Source organism: Protomyctophum parallelum (genome assembly GCF_964188405.1).
Source record: "Protomyctophum parallelum genome assembly, chromosome: 1".
Lineage (NCBI taxonomy): Eukaryota > Metazoa > Chordata > Actinopteri > Myctophiformes > Myctophidae > Protomyctophum > Protomyctophum parallelum.
This window is the reverse complement of record NC_139697.1, coordinates 35509652-35527361: the sequence shown is the minus strand read 5'-3', so window position 1 is coordinate 35527361 and position 17710 is coordinate 35509652. Positions and strand designations below refer to the sequence as shown.

Here is a 17710-nt window from a genome sequence, read left to right as displayed (position 1 = left end):
ATCAAACATGTGAGTTACAGAAAGGCTGCCCTGACCACACTGCCAGCTGCTATCAAGGATTCAAGATACATCAGCAATGCATCCAGTTATTATGTTGGCCAAATATTTTCTGGAGGTGGTACTTGGGAAGGTGGGAACCAATGATCTAGAGTAATGAGTGTATATGGAATAAATGAATGTAGTTTACTAGCTTTCCAAAATTACTTTTTTTCCTACACCAAATAGCTAATCTGTAAATCTACTAGTTCCAGGGAATGTTCGCCCCAGAATAGGGATACTTCATATTATGGTTAATGGAATAAAAGGAAAAAAAGAGAAATATTCAGTAGCAGTTTGGCTCTGGTTCTTTAGTGCCGACATTAAAACATTGGAAAGTCTTCACTTCAAAAGGTTTCAGCAGCATAATCCTTCTACATCTACATTCAACAAATTCTACTCTTGAACTGTGCATGGTGTTTCATGGACAGAAAGCAAATTATTTTTATTCGTTTTTTTGCGGCTTTCACCTTTATTTTTTTATTATTTTTTATAGAGGGACAGACAGTAGGCCGACAGGAAATGGGGGAAAGACATGACGTAAAGGCTGTTGGGATTGGGAGTCGAACCCGCGGCACACTGCCAGACTCGGGCTACCGGCCCAGGCAGAAAGCAAATTAATTTGCAAGCAAAAGCAGATATAGAGGGTATGCGCATGCATAAAGTGAATGGCAAATCGAGTGGCAAAGTGAGTTTAATGTTGTTTAATGTCGTTTAATGCAATCATATTGGAATTTTATGTTTGGATGTATGAGCTGTCAATGCTAGAAAGTAATTTGGCACTCAGTAGACGTTCCCGCATAACTTCCTGGTTTGATGAGGATGTCACACGCATACCCTCTATTGTGGATATTACTGAGATAACATGAACAAAGATTCCCTTCCTCACTGGTTTAGAAAATCTGGTTAGTTAGTACTGACAAATTATTGTCTGTTTAACATTTTCACACCTCATTTGTTTGTCCTAAAGAGTGGTAGAACCTATTACCGTAAATTGATTCTTTATTAACAGTAAGAAAATGCAGGTGCAAATACCTTTTCCATCATATTAAAGCTCTTAACAGCTTTTCACATTATAAAGAAAGAAAAATAATATAATGATGCAAAATTAGGTATGTGCCAAATGTTTGACATTTTTATACCTGTGTTTTGCATAAAGCATTTACATTTTTAAACAAGGTCATGGAGAAAGACTGCGGGTCCAATGGTACAGATTCTTCCATTCTTTTTCTCCCCAATGTAGTTGTTGCCAATCCCCCGGACCCCACCTTTATTTTACCAGGTCGATACTTTCAGATCAAAGACCTATTATTATAAATATAAAAATCTATATTTTTTTATCCCACGATTTGTAACCCATTTTTCACCCGTGCCACCAGGCTGACCAAGGGGAGGAATAGAATAAAGGAATAGGATTAACAGAATGGAGAAATCAGCCGTCAAGACGTTCTGGCAGAGTTGGGCATCACATTCTAATAAAGGGTCAGACTGAATACCCAATCTCAGCACTGGCCTCAGTGGTTTGCCTCGTTATCAATATCGTTATCCGATTCCCAACCCATACCTCCTTGGATCGAAGCCCGCTTGTGCCACTATTTTTCCGCCAACCGGAATCTTTTTTGCAGATAAAGTATCGTTTTAGACCGCGACGGAGGCGCGCTGACTCAAGCAACCTTGAGCCATGAGGGGCACCACCGTGCAATGTAATGCAAGTTGTTGTTGCAAATGTTGCAAAGTTCACTTGAGCACTCGATATATTATTACTTTGAACAAATCAGCTGAGTGATTTCTTCTTCTCTTTTCTTCTTGGGGAGTTGGACATGTTAATGACCGTTTGTATAGTCCCCGTCACTGACGACCCATACCATTTATTTGTTTTATTGTCTCCACCAGGTCGAAGGCATGGGGAGAGTATGTTTTGCACTCCGTCCGTGTCAGCATCGACCGTTAACCCGGTCGATGCAAATTTTGCACACACTCCCTGGATGCCAACGATGAACCTCTGCCCCACATTTTCCAGATTGGCCTGTTATAGCACGACCAACAGGTGGATTTTTTTTAAACACAATTTTGGAACAAAATGCCTCAAATCATCCAATTGTCATCCAAGTGTAAGAAGAAATGGCACCCTTTTCACATTGGCCTATTGTAGTGCCACCAGGAGACCACAACCTGACCTGGCCTGGTGGAGACCTACCGGTAGTTCATATTTTATTAGGACAACAATATCAGTCACCAAAACCAAGGATGGGTGTTTTCGATGAATCCATCATGGTTAAAATGGAGTTTGAAGTTACAATGGGTTTGTGTAAGGGGCCGTGTCTGATAAAGTGAATATCAAATATCTAAAAACTGTCTGAGGAGCTCACAAAAGTTTGAGTAGACATTAAAATTACCACAAACATGATTGAAAGTGAAATATCCCTTTAAGTCACCAGACACTTCATTTCATCTGAGGAGTTTCACCAGGACACATGCAGAGGAACACGCTATCCCTCCCATTCACACTCCCTGCTGAACAAGTGACCAAGCGACATAGAACTTCCTCCCCTGCCTGCTTCCCACCCTGATCATTAGAGTGGCTGGCCAAGCCGAAGGCACCAAGGAGGAATTGAAACCTTGTCCACTGTGGTGAGCTGGAACTTAACCCCTGCGCAATCCGGACACCTGGGGGTTCGTTCTTAAATTACTATTCAATGACCACTTCGTCTTACCTCCCACTTTAAGTGGGAACTCTCTCCCCTCTTGCTGGTGCGGAGGAGGTAGAGTCTGCCAGTGCCGTCGGAGAGGGCTGCCCAGGTGGCCGAAGTGAGACTCAGAGAGGCCCCCAGGCGATCCTCAGTCTTGCTGGGATCAGGGGTCATATGATAGACCTCTGTGGGCTTCCCGAGAGCTGTATCCTGGATTGACAAAACAACATGAGTCAAGAAGCAGACAAGACACAGAGAAGCAATGCACAGCTCCAAAGAGTCTAACTGCTAAGCATGACAATAGTAGACAGTGGATTTTGTCAATACTGTTCTACAATATGGATTGACCTTGTAGCAATCAATACATTAAAAAAGGTCATAAATCCCTTTAATATAGTCCATTATCAGTGTGGGCATTCAGGACAACCTGGCCAATTATATTCTGTGTCATACTCCAGACATGTCTTTAATACAAACAATCAAATGGTAGGACTCGGTGACTGTAGTGTTTGAAGTACAAAGTGAAAAGGTTAATGCTTTTTGTATCGAACTGACCACAGTAATCCCTTAAGAACATCGACTCTGACGCGCACAACTTGACAGAAACGTCATGTAAACAGAAACAGCATTCATTTCACAGGCCGGAAGATCAGTTAATCAATAAGGCAGGGAGTGAGAAAAAAAGATTGTGGGAAAAGAAACAGAGGTACTGTAGAGCCCTTCCTTGCCCCCTTCCTCTCGCCATGAGAACACACGTGATCGTGAATGATTCACACTCACAGCTGTACTGTCAGTTCCTTGCTTGTATAGAGACATGATGTTACATGAGCATCAATTATTCGCCACACCAAGTAACACGTATTCAAAAGGACGAGGCAAATAGCTGCTCTTTCGTTTCCATGGTGCATGATACTGTGCATACATAGGCCTACAGTATAATGCACCTTTCAGATCATTTTCTCAAGTGTCAGTGCTGCTAAATGTACAGAACGAATTAATTGTCCTCGGGCCGGCTGTATACAATAACCAACCACCACTTCCCTCCAATCGTACACAAAGACTTGCCAGCAAGGATAATTATCAAGGGATCATTGTAATTAGATTTTTAACAACACGTTTGCATAAAGAGTCATAATGATGCCAGTGAAAGCCAATAATACTGTCTGCAATGACTATCATTCAGGCTGGCTGACAGAAAATGAAAAGGCCATTAGCCATTATCCTTAATTATAGTCAATGCTGTCTGAAAAAACAGTCTCCACTAAGATCATATTCATTGCTCTGGTTTTGCTCCTTGCGTGTCAGTGTAGCAAGCAAGTTTCTTATCAGATCTTCAGACGCAAACAAATATTAGAATTGAGCAGCTTGGACTCCTCATGCATAGAAGGAAACATGAAGTCAGTCCGCTGCCCCCCAGGTTGGCAGAGGAAGTGTACATTAGATAATTGACACTGGGTGAAAAAATGGGTTGCAAAATCGTGGGATAAAAAAATATTAAAAAAATTATTGAACCCAAGAGTAATCTGTTTTTGTGTTTCTGTGTTTCTCTGTTCTTTCTTCGCTCACACTGACCCGCTCATTAACATGTGTCTTCATTAGTCTACATTAATTGTCTCATTCTCCCTCTACTACATCCTGAGCAGGAAAGGGTGCAATGTGTAGGAAGAAATAATACTGAGCTTGCCATTACTGAGGTATCTGCTGCCACCTACTGGGTGGGCTAGGTGAATGAAAAGAGATTTCACCCAGTGTATTTCATAATACATACATGCAAAATGTACTTTCCCCCCAGGGGGTTATGCCTATGTTCCCTCAGCCCTCTGTTTCTCCAACACAGAATTGACACCATGAACTGCAGTTTATTATATATTATATTGGAAGGCTTTGTTTAAAACTTTTAAAGAGACATTTATTTAGACAAAACAAAAAACAAATATACAGGCTTTCTTACCTTTATTTGTAGTTGTTACGTCCCCACCAAAGAGGTCCAGGACCCCAGGTGTTATTTTGTGCAAAAGCGCATTATTGGCTATTTCCCCTACCATAAGCCCTCAATGAATTGAATTGAATTGAATTGCATTGCATTGCATTGCATTGAATTGAATGGGGCTATGGGGTGTTTGCATATATCCTCTCTTTAATGTAAATAGTATCCCAAGCAGCACACTTTACTACTTATTTCGATGGAAAAAAGCGAATTCGCACAAAAACCCAACCCCCATTGAGGGCTTATATTAGGGGAAATAGCCAATAATGCACTTTTGCACAAAATAACACCTGGACCTCTTTGGTGGGGAAGTAACAAATAAAAAATAAAGGTAAGAAAGCCTTCTAGCATGGCATTCTCCTTTAAGGTTTGGGAGAGGGTTTAGGTGTGCTGCCCCGTGGGAGGTTAGGGCTGATTCATACTCCTATTTTACCGCTGTTTCGGCGCTGTAGTGCCGAAATGATTTAGGTCGTCAGAAATTTTCAGTAGCACCGAAGAGCCAACTTTAGGACGGTACCTGAATCGGCCCTTAGGGTTAGGATGAGGGTTTGAGATATCAGACCAATAGTATGTTTAACCAAAAGCATGCACCCACGCTATCAAGTAGGACACAGCATTACAGGGGTTGTGAGTTCATAAGTGTGTGGAATAAAAGGACTTTAAGATCAAATGAATCAAAAGAAACAGGAAGGCAAGGTAGTGTAGATAAGAGAACTGATTCTTTTGACCTGTTATATTGCAGATTTTGGATCAATCAAGCTATTATCTCTCACTTTTTTTAAATCTCTCACTTGACTTTTAGATTGTTAAAGAAGCTAGTGCCCACTGCAATTGTCCATACTCATCTATATAAAACCATAAATTTGTCAACCTGTTGCATAAGGCATAGCAATGACTGAGTAAAACCGCAGCATCAAAATAAGAATAACTTTGTTCATAAACATTCATTTATCTCTGTAACTTTGGTGCAGGGACATATCGACTAACTAACTATCCTAACAATATAATAGTACATACAGTATGGACAGTGGACACACAGTACAAGACAGCCACCTCAGCAAGTCACCAAGCTGATCAGCAAGCTTTTAGATTAAACTTACCAGATTCACAGTGAGATTCAGAACTCGTCCTTTGCAGTCCACAAAGAAGACACTGTCTTCATACCAGGGATCTAAGTGCAGGTAATTGTACATGCCAAAAGCACGCACATGATCCAAAGTGTAGTGACTATCCTTCAGTTTAATCTCTTCCACAGCTAAAACAAAAGGCGAAAAAGAAATTAATAGATGTGTTGTGCAAAAATGAATTTCCTTTCCATTCCTGCTAAAGTCAAATACCAAAGAGTGATAATCCTTGCTCTTCTGATTACTGAACAGGCCTACTACACCAGACCCATAGGCCCCTAAGCCCGCTGTCGCTGTTATTAACTTTGCATTTCTTGTTGCATAGTCAAAAAAGAAAGGGCTTATTCGTCCTTTTGCACACCTACTTAGGAGTAGGACAGGTGCATAGGAGTGAACAGCCAACTCAAAGTAGGAAAGGGAAAACAATCAGGCACACTGTCTTCACTTACAGCAGAGTTTATTGAAGAGAACAGAACACACTGTTTTGGGCAAACTGACCTTCTTCAGGTAGGGAGGGATACCTGATGAAGGTCAGTTTGACCGAAACGTGTTCTCTTCAACAAACATAATGCTTTAAGTGAAGCAATAAAATAACAGACCTCCAGAATCTACTACTGAAAAACTGAAGGAATGACCTAACATTCACTTTCAAGATGTCACAAGAAAGAAGCCCTGGTGATACCTTAAGTATGTATTCTTTCAGTTTATCTACTGTATGGGCCATTCAAGAATTGTGCAGACAAGACCGGATATTGAGCTTGATGAAAGACACAAAATTCAGATGTTGCCAATGTTGCCATCAACACTATGGCTTTATACAGTAGTTTCATCTTCAACTTTATTGTAAGGTTTGCAGGCGTAAAGAAGTTGGTTATTTTCTTTTGGTTATTTTCTCCCACAAGCTGCAAATTATGTTTGCAAATGTTGTGCTATTTCTGATTCTATTCTACCTCTATCAGAAATTGCAAAGGGGAGTGGTCATTCTCTCTCCTGTCGTGCGTGTGCCGCAAATCCTGTGCAGGTGAGTTTAGTTATTGGCTAAACTCGCCTGTCTCCCCACTGACAGAGCGTTGGAGTGCTTCCAAACTCCAACACTTAGAAAAATAATCACCTGCACTGAATTTCTTGACAGAAAGTAGCTATGTCTACGGTGGATTTTTATGAAACAAAAGTTTGGCAGATTGAAAGAGGATAATTCAAGCTTGGCCTAGAGTTATCTTTTCTTTAAGGTATTTAATGTTTTTATTTTGTTGTTCTCAGTCCACTGTGTGGACAGTGGACTGATCGAGATACAACAAAGGCTTGAAGCCTACTGTTTAATTTTTCATAACTGCTTTTGGTAAAATCTCCTGTTGCCTGCCATTATGTATTCTTGCCACAGACAAGAATCTTAAGGAGAAGTCCTTAAGGCAGAGATAATCTCCCAATGAAATATAGTGCCCATGGGCTTTTGATTGATTGATTGAAATATTTATTAACAGTTTGCAGAATTACAGTACATTTCAAGCACAAACTCAATACAAAGACTGTTAACTGTGAGTGGACGACCCAATTAAGCATTACACTTGTTTACAACAGGGTCCACATTGTTCAATTCATCAAAACATTTAGAGACATACAAATAGACATTTCTATATTTCTTAGGGAGATTATCTCCCAAAAAACGTGTTATCGCATTTGTCCAGTTCTCCCTGTTACCATAGTAATAAGATAACCAGTCCAGTAGCTACTGCTATGCACTGTAGATTCTTACCAGCATCCAGTTGAACGTTGTATGTGGGAATTGAGTCCAGCGACAATCTGTAACTTTCAAAGTTTGGATCCAAAAGGTCCCTGTTGACCTTTAAAGAATAATTTGCGGTCATGGCGTCGCGAATATTAATTACTTAGTTACCTGACCACAAATTTAAAAATATGTGCAGAGAGAAACGATGATGATGGGGTCATGTGCTTCCTGTCTGTAGCTTACGCCACGGTAACGCCACGGTACTATTTTAGGACGGACACGTGAACTATTCACAGTATTCAGTCGATCTGGGAAAACATTAGGTCAGTATTTAAGTTTTTCAAACAACTTTTCAGCTGTCAATTGTTTTATTAGTGGAACTCATTTTGCGAGCCCAGCTCATAGCAGACTTTCTTAACATAATAATGGTACTGTGCAACCGGAACGTTCAAGCTTGTGTAGTGTGGCGGCGGTACTGTTATGTGAAGGGACTGCTTCCCCCACACAGGCACACACATCTTTGTGTCTGTGAAGGTATAATAGCTTGTGTATCAAAACCTTTTGTCTTTAACTCACTTCATTGCTTCAATACATGATTACACGTGTAAATCACTATCGGTTTTCTTTATATTATATTTCAGCTAGAACATGAGCAAAGATTCACAAATGAGGGCCGCAATAAACCAGAAGTTAATAGAAATGGGAGAACGGGAGCGGTAAGTAAATCCTGTCTGACTGCCTTGTCTGTCCTGTCTTGAGTCTTGACGCATGTAAGATATGAGGGTTTGAATATCCGGTACATTTCAAACAATACATTGTTTCCCACAGGTTGAAAGAATTGCTCAGGGCAAAGCTGGTGGAATGTGGGTGGAAGGATCAGCTGAAGGCACATTGCAAAGGTTTGTATTTTGTTGCACCCGCATAATCGAACAATTATAGTACTTGTTCCTGAAAGAGACGGGATTATTGTCCAGACGTCCAGACGCCCCCCGGTTTACCCAACAGGCGGACTGGTTTCAACTTCAACTGGTTGTCTCGAGTCGTCACCATTGTGTAGATATCTGATGGATCTCTTAATTTTTGTGTCTAGATGTCATTAGAGAAAAGGGCCTGGAACATGTCACAGTAGAGGACCTGGTCACAGAAGTGACACCAAAAGGCAGAGGTATGGTACAAATTACAACATAGTGATTGGGGAATAATAAAAACTAATGGTATTCTTGTCTTCACCATGCACCAATAAATGTCAAGGTTATTTATACTACTCTGTACAAATGTACTTGCATAACAATGTTCAGATACCTCTCAGATCTTCATCGGGTTTAAAAGTGACTTTTTAACCTGACGAAGATCAGAGAGGGATTGAAACATTGTTACGTTAAAAAAGTGTAGAATGGATTCTATACATTGTTACGTAAGAAAGTGTAGAATCAATCGATTCTATACATCACACAACAGTGTTGCTTGCCATCAAGAACCGATTTACAAGCTACCAGCATCTCACATTGCAATGCATTGTCTTTCAGATCTAATCTATGATTTGCTTATTTTGTTTTGTATGAGTTTCCTTATCTTTCTGCCCCCTACATTTCTTGCAGCCCTTGTTCCTGACAGTGTGAAGAAAGAACTGCTACAGAGAATCAGAGCGTTTCTAGCTCAACATGCAACTTTGTGAATGAAAACATTCCACTTCAAGCATTTTTTTTACTCGCTGTAGGTCAGCAATTAAAGTTCAAGTACAGATTTTTGTTCTTATTGTGGGAAGCACTGAGTGTTATGTTTATATTTTATCATTTGTTTTGATATTGAGTTCATTTATTGTTATGCAACAGTTTTGGAATTAAATGAAGCTGTGGCTATTTTGGTCATTGCAATTCCTGTTCTGTTTTTCTACTAATTAGTGATGTTGAACCTGAGTATAGAATCTTAGAGTGTGTGTGTGTGTGTATGATACACATTCACTGGAGGGTGTGCAGGAGTACAGCAAAAGACATCAAGATTTATTGACTAAAAAGTCTTGATGTAGGCTATAATTCCAGGTGCCTGACAAAGAAATCTACAGTAAAAATCTAAGTCTGCACACTGGTTAGCAGCTCCACTTAGTTTTATTGCTGATCAACCTTTTGATCCTATAGCCAAATTTCAGCCGCTCACAACAGCATGATGGTGTTACTGTGAAATTGGTGACCTGCCAAAAGTGACCATCTTGTGGACTTCACACATATCATACATGGAGGTCTTTAAATGCAGAATGGCCTAAATGCAGATAGGTTGTACTCTGCTATAATAAACAGACCGCAATGATTCACTTTCGGACACTTGTGTGATATCTACACCATTGTATATTTCAGCAGGCCGTGGGTTTGACTCCCGATCCCGACGTCATTTACTGCATTTCCTGTCAGCCTATACTGTCTATTTCTATATAAAAAAATATAAAAGACACAAAAAAAACATTTATATTTCAGCGGGTCACCAATTTCACCACTGACATGCTGGACTGATGGAGTGTGAGTGAGCGAGTGGCCAATATTTTGGTTATTGGAATTAAGCTCATGGGATCTTCATCAGAGATTTAAACAGGGAAATTGGATGTGCTCAAAGAGTCAACTTATATAAAAGGCAAAAAATGTGCTGGGTTCATACCATTCAATAATTGGTGATACTGTAAAACAATCCCATGACAATTAGTATAGTGATGAATGAACATAAGTGTAATGTAGTGTAAATGTAAGTCAGTACTGTATACAGGAGCTGTTTAGACAGAAGATGATGTCTCAAATTTTATCAAGAGTTATTACATTGTAAAATTAACAAGAATATACTATTGGATACTCCAAACTGGAAATTGACATTGGCAATAATGTCTTTTAGAGACCATTTGAATCCCTATACCAAAGGGATTTCTCAATAATTATGTGTCATGAGAGGATGAAAATATAAACAGAAAGGTACAGGGTCACAAGATATCAGTCTTATTAAAATCAGGAAAAGTGTATTATCTGAATCCATAAAAGGGGAAACAAAACGTCCTAATATTGATGACAAACGTCAAGAGAAGACAAATATTAGGAGACTTGAAGGAAGAAGGAAATCCTGACATGACAACATGATGTCCAATATGTCTGACATGCTTGTGTTTGTCAATGTTCATAATCACTTGCTGAGGGGGAAAGCTTTATTAAGAACATTTTAATACTTTTCTTTTCTCCCTCAGCAAGTGATTATATGATGAGACACTTGAGGATGAAGAATGACTGAATTGTTCTTTCAAACAAAACAAAAAAGTGAACTTTTTGAACAAAAGTTAAAAGGATAACAGACATTCACTAATTTATAGTGCTCATGCTCTCGCATGGACATTGCATAACAAGACGTTTCTTTGGGTATAATGTTCTCACAGCATCCCTGATCATTGTGTCATTTTTGTCAATTCAAGCAAATTGATTCCCGAAATAACTAGGAATCTAGGATAACAGGTATAGGCCGGGCCTACAGTAGCCAACAAAAATCAGATAAACATTCCTCCTCCCATTTTCAGGTGACATACGTAACACGGTCGGCTCACATGTATAGTTATAAAACGCCAGTGTAGCCAATATTCTTGAGTGCAGCTCTCTGGATTTACAGGTAGATATACACTCAATAAAATGCCAAATTCGATACTTTGTTGGGTCTAACTAGCTATAGGCATGGAACAATTGTGTGTTATTCTTTTAGACATTTATAAGATGTTATGTCTTATGTGGAGTGTATATCTATAGTCTTTTAAATCACAACTTAAAACATTTTTATATTCACTATAGCCTTTGCACCACCGACATGATCTTGCACCTTTCCTTTTAGATTATTCTGTCCTATATGCCTGTTGTTTTATTATTGACGTCTTCTGCACTGTATTGTATTGCATTTTTGCACTTTGGTACAACGAGAGTTAATTGTTTTTAAATGTGCTATATAAATAAATTTCATTTCATTTCATGTGCACGTCCACGGAACCATTTCGCGTTATTCATTAAAATGTGTTCATATAGGCTAATCTCCTGTTTTGTTTTATTTTCTGAACAACGAAGAGACCGGGCCGGGCTATCAACAGAGAAAGAGCGAAACTCCAGCTGCACCTGCCACTTATCCTGTCACAAGCTTTGTTTTAGTGTCAGAAGTAAGTTGACGTCGCGTGCGCCGGGCCGGGGACATCCAGGGCACATCCGAGGATGGAGCACGCGCGGTGGCATCTGCACTTGCCAGTCGCTCTCTTCTTCGTAGCCATACTTTGGTGCTGCTGTAGTAAGTAAAAATCTAAACAATAAAGTTGTTTTTTCTTTTCCTTTTTCCTAGCATAGACCAGTGTTACAATTAATGCCGTTAAAAATAAATCTACTCTTTCAGATGCTCAGAGAGTCACCAGAATATCGCCAAGGACTGGGAGTGCAAACGGAGCGACACGACTTACAATTACAGGAGAAGGTAAGATTACGATATAAGAATTAAGAAGTAAAACTAACCATGCAACAACAAACATGAGAGCGATCTATCCATGCGCATTGCGCACACAGATTAACTCAACTGCAACAACAACCATGCACCCATGCAGTTATCACCTGTCTGTCAGTGTCAGCTGTCACTTTATATGCATCTTAATTAAAATGATAAAGCTTATATCGCGCGATGATGTCTTTTGCAAAAAAGAACCGATGCAGCTATGTTAGTTATGAGATCCGTTCGGCAGGCGACACGATCGCTTAATTCGCACCTTCGCATCGACTTTCATACACTATCTTAGTGCGTTACAGTATAGCCTCTATAGTCTAAGTCTATACGTGTTCTCTGCAGGCTTTGCTCAAGAAAACCAGTTCCAGTTGAGTCCTACAGACGACAATTTCGGCAACCGTGTGACTCTGGTGTCAGGCACCCGCTCAATTCCCTGTGATGTGGAGAGAGACTCAACACATGGCAATCAGATCATGTGTTATACCAGGTATGGTTTGATACACATCCAAAGCTGATGCAGCATGGTCATAATCATAATTAACTAGAAAAAGTGCCCTTCCGGGCACAGGTCTCCACCAGGTTATCCACAGATCCGTGCAGTTAGAGGTAAAAACACTTTTCGGCCAGTTATAGCGCCACCTTGAGGCTGAGTTGAAATTGTTCATGTGGCATTTCGTCCTCGGCCTAGTGGGAATGTGGGTGCACAATTTCACGGAAATCACGCGATGTGTTCATGATTTGCAGCATTTTGTTTGAAACTGAGCACTCCTGTGAACTTTGGAAGCCAATCTTAACCAATCAGGATGGAGTCTGATAAATCTGAAAGACCCGTTTCGTTGAATGGCTCTAGAGAGACTGTGTACCAATTTGCGTGATGTTTGGACAAAATCTGTAGGTGTACTGTGCAAAAACTTGTTTTGCACAAAGCGGCCTCCTGGTGGCGCTATAACAGGCCGTTCTGGAAAGTTTGGGGCAGAGGTTCATCGTTGGCATCCAGGGAGTGTGTGTGCAAAATTTGGCATCGACCGGGTTAACGGTGGCCGAGATTAGCTGGTCACGGACACACGGACGGACACACGGACGGACACACGGACGGACACACAAACGGACGGACGGAGTGCAAAACATACTCTCCCCACATGCCTTCGGCCTGGTGGAGACAAATATAGCCTACAGTATCTGTGAAGAATGAAGAGTGGGCTATTAGAGCCAACCTGGCTGTAAATAAATAAATAGGGATAGTGGTTAGAAACTGAAACACTATCAAATTGAAGCTGATAAATGCCTGATGATTGAAAAGCTGGAGAGACAGGAAGACTGTCTTGTTAGTACCGAACAAACACTCTAGCATTGAATAGGCCTACTATGAAATATAGTGCTTTAACCTATTAACACAAACCGTTTTGTTTTAACCACAAAAATATTAGACTACTTTAATACATTACCTTTATGTATTGTATAAATACACTTTGTCATTGAACAGTAGGCCTACAACAAGTTCAAGGTGTGACTCCTGACTGATGTTTAGCTATACAACTGAAAAGAGGCCTATATACTCTATAGTAATAATCACAAATAATGGATAGAAGATAGAAGAGAAAACTGTAATAATGGATCAAAACTAATGTAGCCTACTTTGTGATACGGCGGGCAAAGTATAGGCTTAACTCAATGAGTAACTACATGCATGTAAAAAACGTTTACCCTTTTTTTCCTCCATGACAGACCCATGGGATCTTCATGGGATTCCTTTTTGGTCCATGTTAGTGTGGATGGTGTTCCCATTCCTAGGAACAGGATATGCAGCTGGTGCAGGTTCTATGTAAGACTTTATTTTTTATTATAGGCTGCATGCACAAAAAGGGTCATAAATGTAAAATTGTTTTAAGTGCAAGCCAGTGTGTGCAGACTGCAGGTCTTTTCAGATTTTTCAATAACAGGAATCACAGTTTAAGACAAGGGCTTTCATTTTTTGACATCCATGTACTTTAATATCTTTTCTTATGGTATATTTATATTTGATGAATTTGGCAGGTGAATCATACTGTGGTGTGGTGTGTTCTATGAAGAGTGTTTTAGGATGTGGTTTGTTTGATGGTGTGTTTTACTTCCTAATGGTGCTTCTATGATGTTAATATAGACCCGCTGGTACCGCACTCCCACCATCCAAAGTCTAACTCCAGCCTCTGGTCCCCCAGGTACAGTATAGTTCTTCCATACACTTTATTTGTCTCTACATTCTACATCAGTAAAATCCTGAGTGTTAATTTAACTCAGAGAGTGTACATATGTAACCAAATTGACCTTTAAGCATGCATTTGCACACTTTTTGAGTTTCAAATGAATACATTAACATTTAGGATTTTACCGTGTAGTGTGTACTGTACTTAATTCTGAATCCCATTGCCAACACACAGGTACCGTGGTAAAAATACGAGGTAGGATATGGACTGATGTGTATGGAAGCAATACTGCCGTGAGCACAAATGGTCGCAACCTCAGATTTCTGAGGTAAGAATCATTATAAATGATTATGACCATAGATAAACGCAATTGCACCCTGTTTGCTCACATATAAGTTCATTTGTCAATTCAGTACCATATTACCTTGTTCATTGCAGAGCATACATGGGAGGAATGCCTTGTGATCTCCTGAAGCCAAACTCTGATGAACTGTAAGTCAGTTTTTGTTGGGTGAAGTCTATGATTAAAGTGATTCTGATTGTGATTAACATATTATCTATCTATAAATGCACCAAGTCTCTGTATGTACATACATACTTACGTGTGTACGCTTGTAATCCACGTATAACTCAAGAAGTTCACCCCACAGAGTGACTTGAAAATTGACACACACATTCCACACCACCACTTCAAATTTGACACACGCGTTCCACACCACCACAGGGAGTGCAGTGCCCGGTGTCGAGTCCGTCAGATACACCGTTGTCCATAACCAGCACAAAAGCCTCTGCCCGGGCTCTGGACAGGTCCCAAACATAGAGTTATATAGAGACATCACCGGATTTCTCCTCTCATCCACTTGTATTGAGTTGCTCACCCAGCGCATGAGGCGTTCTTCCGGGTTGGAACAGAGTGCATTCTGATCTGGAAGGCATTCTGTATGTTGAGTAGTATACAGTATGATGCATGACATGTATAATTTGTATATAGTTATTAATTATGAATATTTTCTATTTACACTAATAAATACACATTGTGTTCCAAAGCTATGGTATAACTTTGGACAGTGAAAATTCTTACTGGGGATACATGAGCTGCAGAATGACTTCGACATATGTTGGTAAGACAATTTGGTTGATGATTTATACAATATACAATACAACTGATAATTATGGAATACAGTTTTTTATGTTCGAAGTTGTTATTAAAACACACCTTTTTCATCATAGGGCACCATAACTTGAGTTACATTCTGGATGCTGATTATGGAAGGTAAAAAACAATCGCTAGGGTTGCAACAATCGATTATTTTGCTAGTAATTATTCTATTGATTATTATTTCAGAAATGACGTGCAGAAATAGCGAAAATAGTCCATATCGAAGCTCACCATTGTGAACTTACGTTGTGAATTAATTGTTGTTGATCTCCCTATCTTATAAAGAGAAGTTTGTTTATCATTCTTAATCTTTCTTTTTATATCAGGAGCCTACCAGAAAAGAACCTATATAGGGTCTCAGCTGCAAACAAGCTCTCCATGTTTCAGACCTATGCAGGTAAAAAAGTTAAATGCTGATGAGTAGTCAAACTCAATCAAGACAAATATGAATCGTGTTCTTAGACTCTTATTCTGTATCATTCATGCTTAGCATGTGTCGTGTATGTTTATTTTCCCAGAGGTGACAGGAGTCTCTCCATCAAAGGGCAGTGTGCTAGGTGGGACTCTGCTTTCCATCCATGGACGTTTCTTTGATGAAACAGATCATCCAGCACAAGTCCTCGTAGGAGGTAATTATCAGTGTTAATTTGCAGGTGATCTTTATTTTATTTAGACCTATTGGCGCAACAGTGTAGGGAAGGAAGGCAAAGGAAAAGTACCAAGTCCAGCTCAGGTTATACCTACAGTATGTGGGCCTGGAGGCAAAGGTCTTAACCATTTCACCATTGACAGACACAGCCAGGGAGGGAATGTATACCACCAGCCACTAGTAGGTTATGCCTGTGGCTGACACTTGTTGTTTTGTTTTGTTCTATTTTGTTCTATTCTAATCTGACTGGTAAATCGGAATCCTTGAAACCAGTTGGTAGAATTTTGAATCCTCTCCTCCTGTTATTCATGAATAGTGATAAGGTATTACGTTGTGTTGTAAGACTATGCAAAAGGCTACGGATTGTTACAAGAGATTCAAGATTCATTATAAATATGATAGAGTACAATTCTTGGCTCCTCCTTGACATTGCAGCAACAAGAAAGATTGCAATATGGCCAGGGTGTCTTAGGGAAGACGAACTCACGAACAGACTTAGCTGATTTAATTGAGCAGGTGTTTTGTGTGCAGACAATAACCGGAAGCCAGTGAAGAGAATGCATAAGAGATTATTGGTGTGTTCACACGGGCAGACACAAAGACACAGTCTACCATTCATTGTCAATGGAAGCCAGCGACATGATGATGCAAAGACGCAATGATGCATGTAGCTGCTCCAAATGATCCTCCCATTTGTCTTTCCGTCTGCCTGTGTGAACGCAACATAAAATTATGAAAACTTTGGGATGTTCAAGACCAGGTGTGCCAGTCAGTTTAAGAGGTTTTACTGTGCATTTTGGCAGACCAGCAAGCTTGGAGATGACTGAGACTTGGATAAGGAGCTGGTCAGACTCCTTTGTGAGGAAGAGTCTGATCCTCTGGATGTTGTATGTGTGTGTGTGCAACTGTGCATCAGTGCATGTGTGCGTTACTTATGTATGTGCGCATTCATGTGTATGTGTGTAATAATAGGCAGACAGCCCATTATTGTCCATTGTTCATAAGCCTGGTAGCCTGGTGAGAAAAACTGTCCTTGAACCTGCTGGTCCAGGCCATGAGGCTGATGTATTGCTTGACAAAAGGTAGAAGCTGACCAGTTCATGATTGGAGTTATTGGGGTCTTTAATAATCCTGTGGGCTTTACTGACACAAAATCTAGTACATATCCTGGATCCTGGATGGTGCCAAGCTCACATCCTCTGATGCTCTGGGCTGTCCACACAGCCCTCTGCAATGCTTTCGGAACAGAAAGCATTTCAGTGCAGTTCAGTTCCCAATGTTCCCAATCATGGTGGTGAATCCAGTCAGGATGCTCTCAGTGCCTCTGAAGGCCAATAGAATCTTTGTACCAATGCTGAACTTCTTATGCCACCCGCGGTGAAAGAGGTGTTGCTGTGCATTTTCTACCGCATGAGATGACATGAATACTTGGTACTATATGTTTGTTTGACAAATGACACAGGTGTTTATCATGAATAGACATCAATCACATGTGCCATGCCCATGACAGACTGAACATTCCAGAATGTGTTATGAGGGCCCATAATGACTATGCATCCATAGTTCTACAATCAACCGTAGAAGACACGTAAATGCCAACCTGAGATTACAAAGAAGAATGACATTTCAGAAGCCATAGGAACATACTACCGGTATTAGCAGACA

At 40.2% G+C, this 17710-nt stretch overlaps 3 protein-coding genes across 3 annotated transcripts in view; 2 read left to right on the top strand and 1 right to left on the bottom strand.

The window, feature by feature from the left end:
• nudcd1 (NudC domain containing 1) overlaps positions 1–7756 on the bottom strand; it is a 30825-nt gene extending 23069 nt beyond the window's left edge. Inside the window, exons 1-3 of the mRNA XM_083789537.1 lie at positions 7591–7756; positions 5814–5968; positions 2751–2936 (exon numbers count right to left, since the gene is read on the bottom strand). Of these exons, the coding sequence (XP_083645663.1) occupies positions 2751–2936; positions 5814–5968; positions 7591–7702 (453 nt within the window). The 5' untranslated portion in view covers positions 7703–7756. The remainder of the gene's footprint in view (positions 1–2750; positions 2937–5813; positions 5969–7590) is intronic.
• Positions 7757–8083: 327 nt separating this feature from the next.
• Positions 8084–9307, top strand: LOC310876134 (transcription and mRNA export factor ENY2-2-like). The gene is made up of 4 exons (XM_083789579.1): positions 8084–8279; positions 8392–8462; positions 8654–8728; positions 9162–9307. Exons 1-4 carry the CDS (start codon positions 8212–8214, stop codon positions 9236–9238), a joined length of 291 nt encoding a protein of 96 aa, XP_083645705.1. The 5' UTR covers positions 8084–8211; the 3' UTR covers positions 9239–9307.
• A 1829-nt stretch (positions 9308–11136) lies between these two features.
• The window catches only part of pkhd1l1.1 (PKHD1 like 1, tandem duplicate 1), a 48973-nt gene continuing 42399 nt past the window's right edge, over positions 11137–17710 (top strand). The window contains exons 1-12 of the mRNA XM_083777745.1: positions 11137–11193; positions 11637–11850; positions 11953–12030; positions 12397–12541; positions 13780–13876; positions 14195–14252; positions 14472–14565; positions 14676–14729; positions 15285–15358; positions 15468–15510; positions 15723–15793; positions 15915–16025. Coding sequence (XP_083633871.1) covers positions 11778–11850; positions 11953–12030; positions 12397–12541; positions 13780–13876; positions 14195–14252; positions 14472–14565; positions 14676–14729; positions 15285–15358; positions 15468–15510; positions 15723–15793; positions 15915–16025 — 898 coding nt within the window. The 5' untranslated portion in view covers positions 11137–11193; positions 11637–11777. The remainder of the gene's footprint in view (positions 11194–11636; positions 11851–11952; positions 12031–12396; positions 12542–13779; positions 13877–14194; positions 14253–14471; positions 14566–14675; positions 14730–15284; positions 15359–15467; positions 15511–15722; positions 15794–15914; positions 16026–17710) is intronic.

What these genes read in the sequence shown, in the direction of transcription:
- LOC310876134 (XM_083789579.1), top strand. Translation starts at nt 8,212, where the DNA reads ATGAGCAAAGATTCACAAATGAGGGCCGCAATAAACCAGAAGTTAATA. An exon ending in GAAATGGGAGAACGGGAGCG is followed by an intron (nt 8,280 to 8,391) that starts GTAAGTAAATCC and finishes TGTTTCCCACAG; the next exon opens with GTTGAAAGAATTGCTCAGGG. An exon ending in AGTGACACCAAAAGGCAGAG is followed by an intron (nt 8,729 to 9,161) that starts GTATGGTACAAA and finishes CATTTCTTGCAG; the next exon opens with CCCTTGTTCCTGACAGTGTG.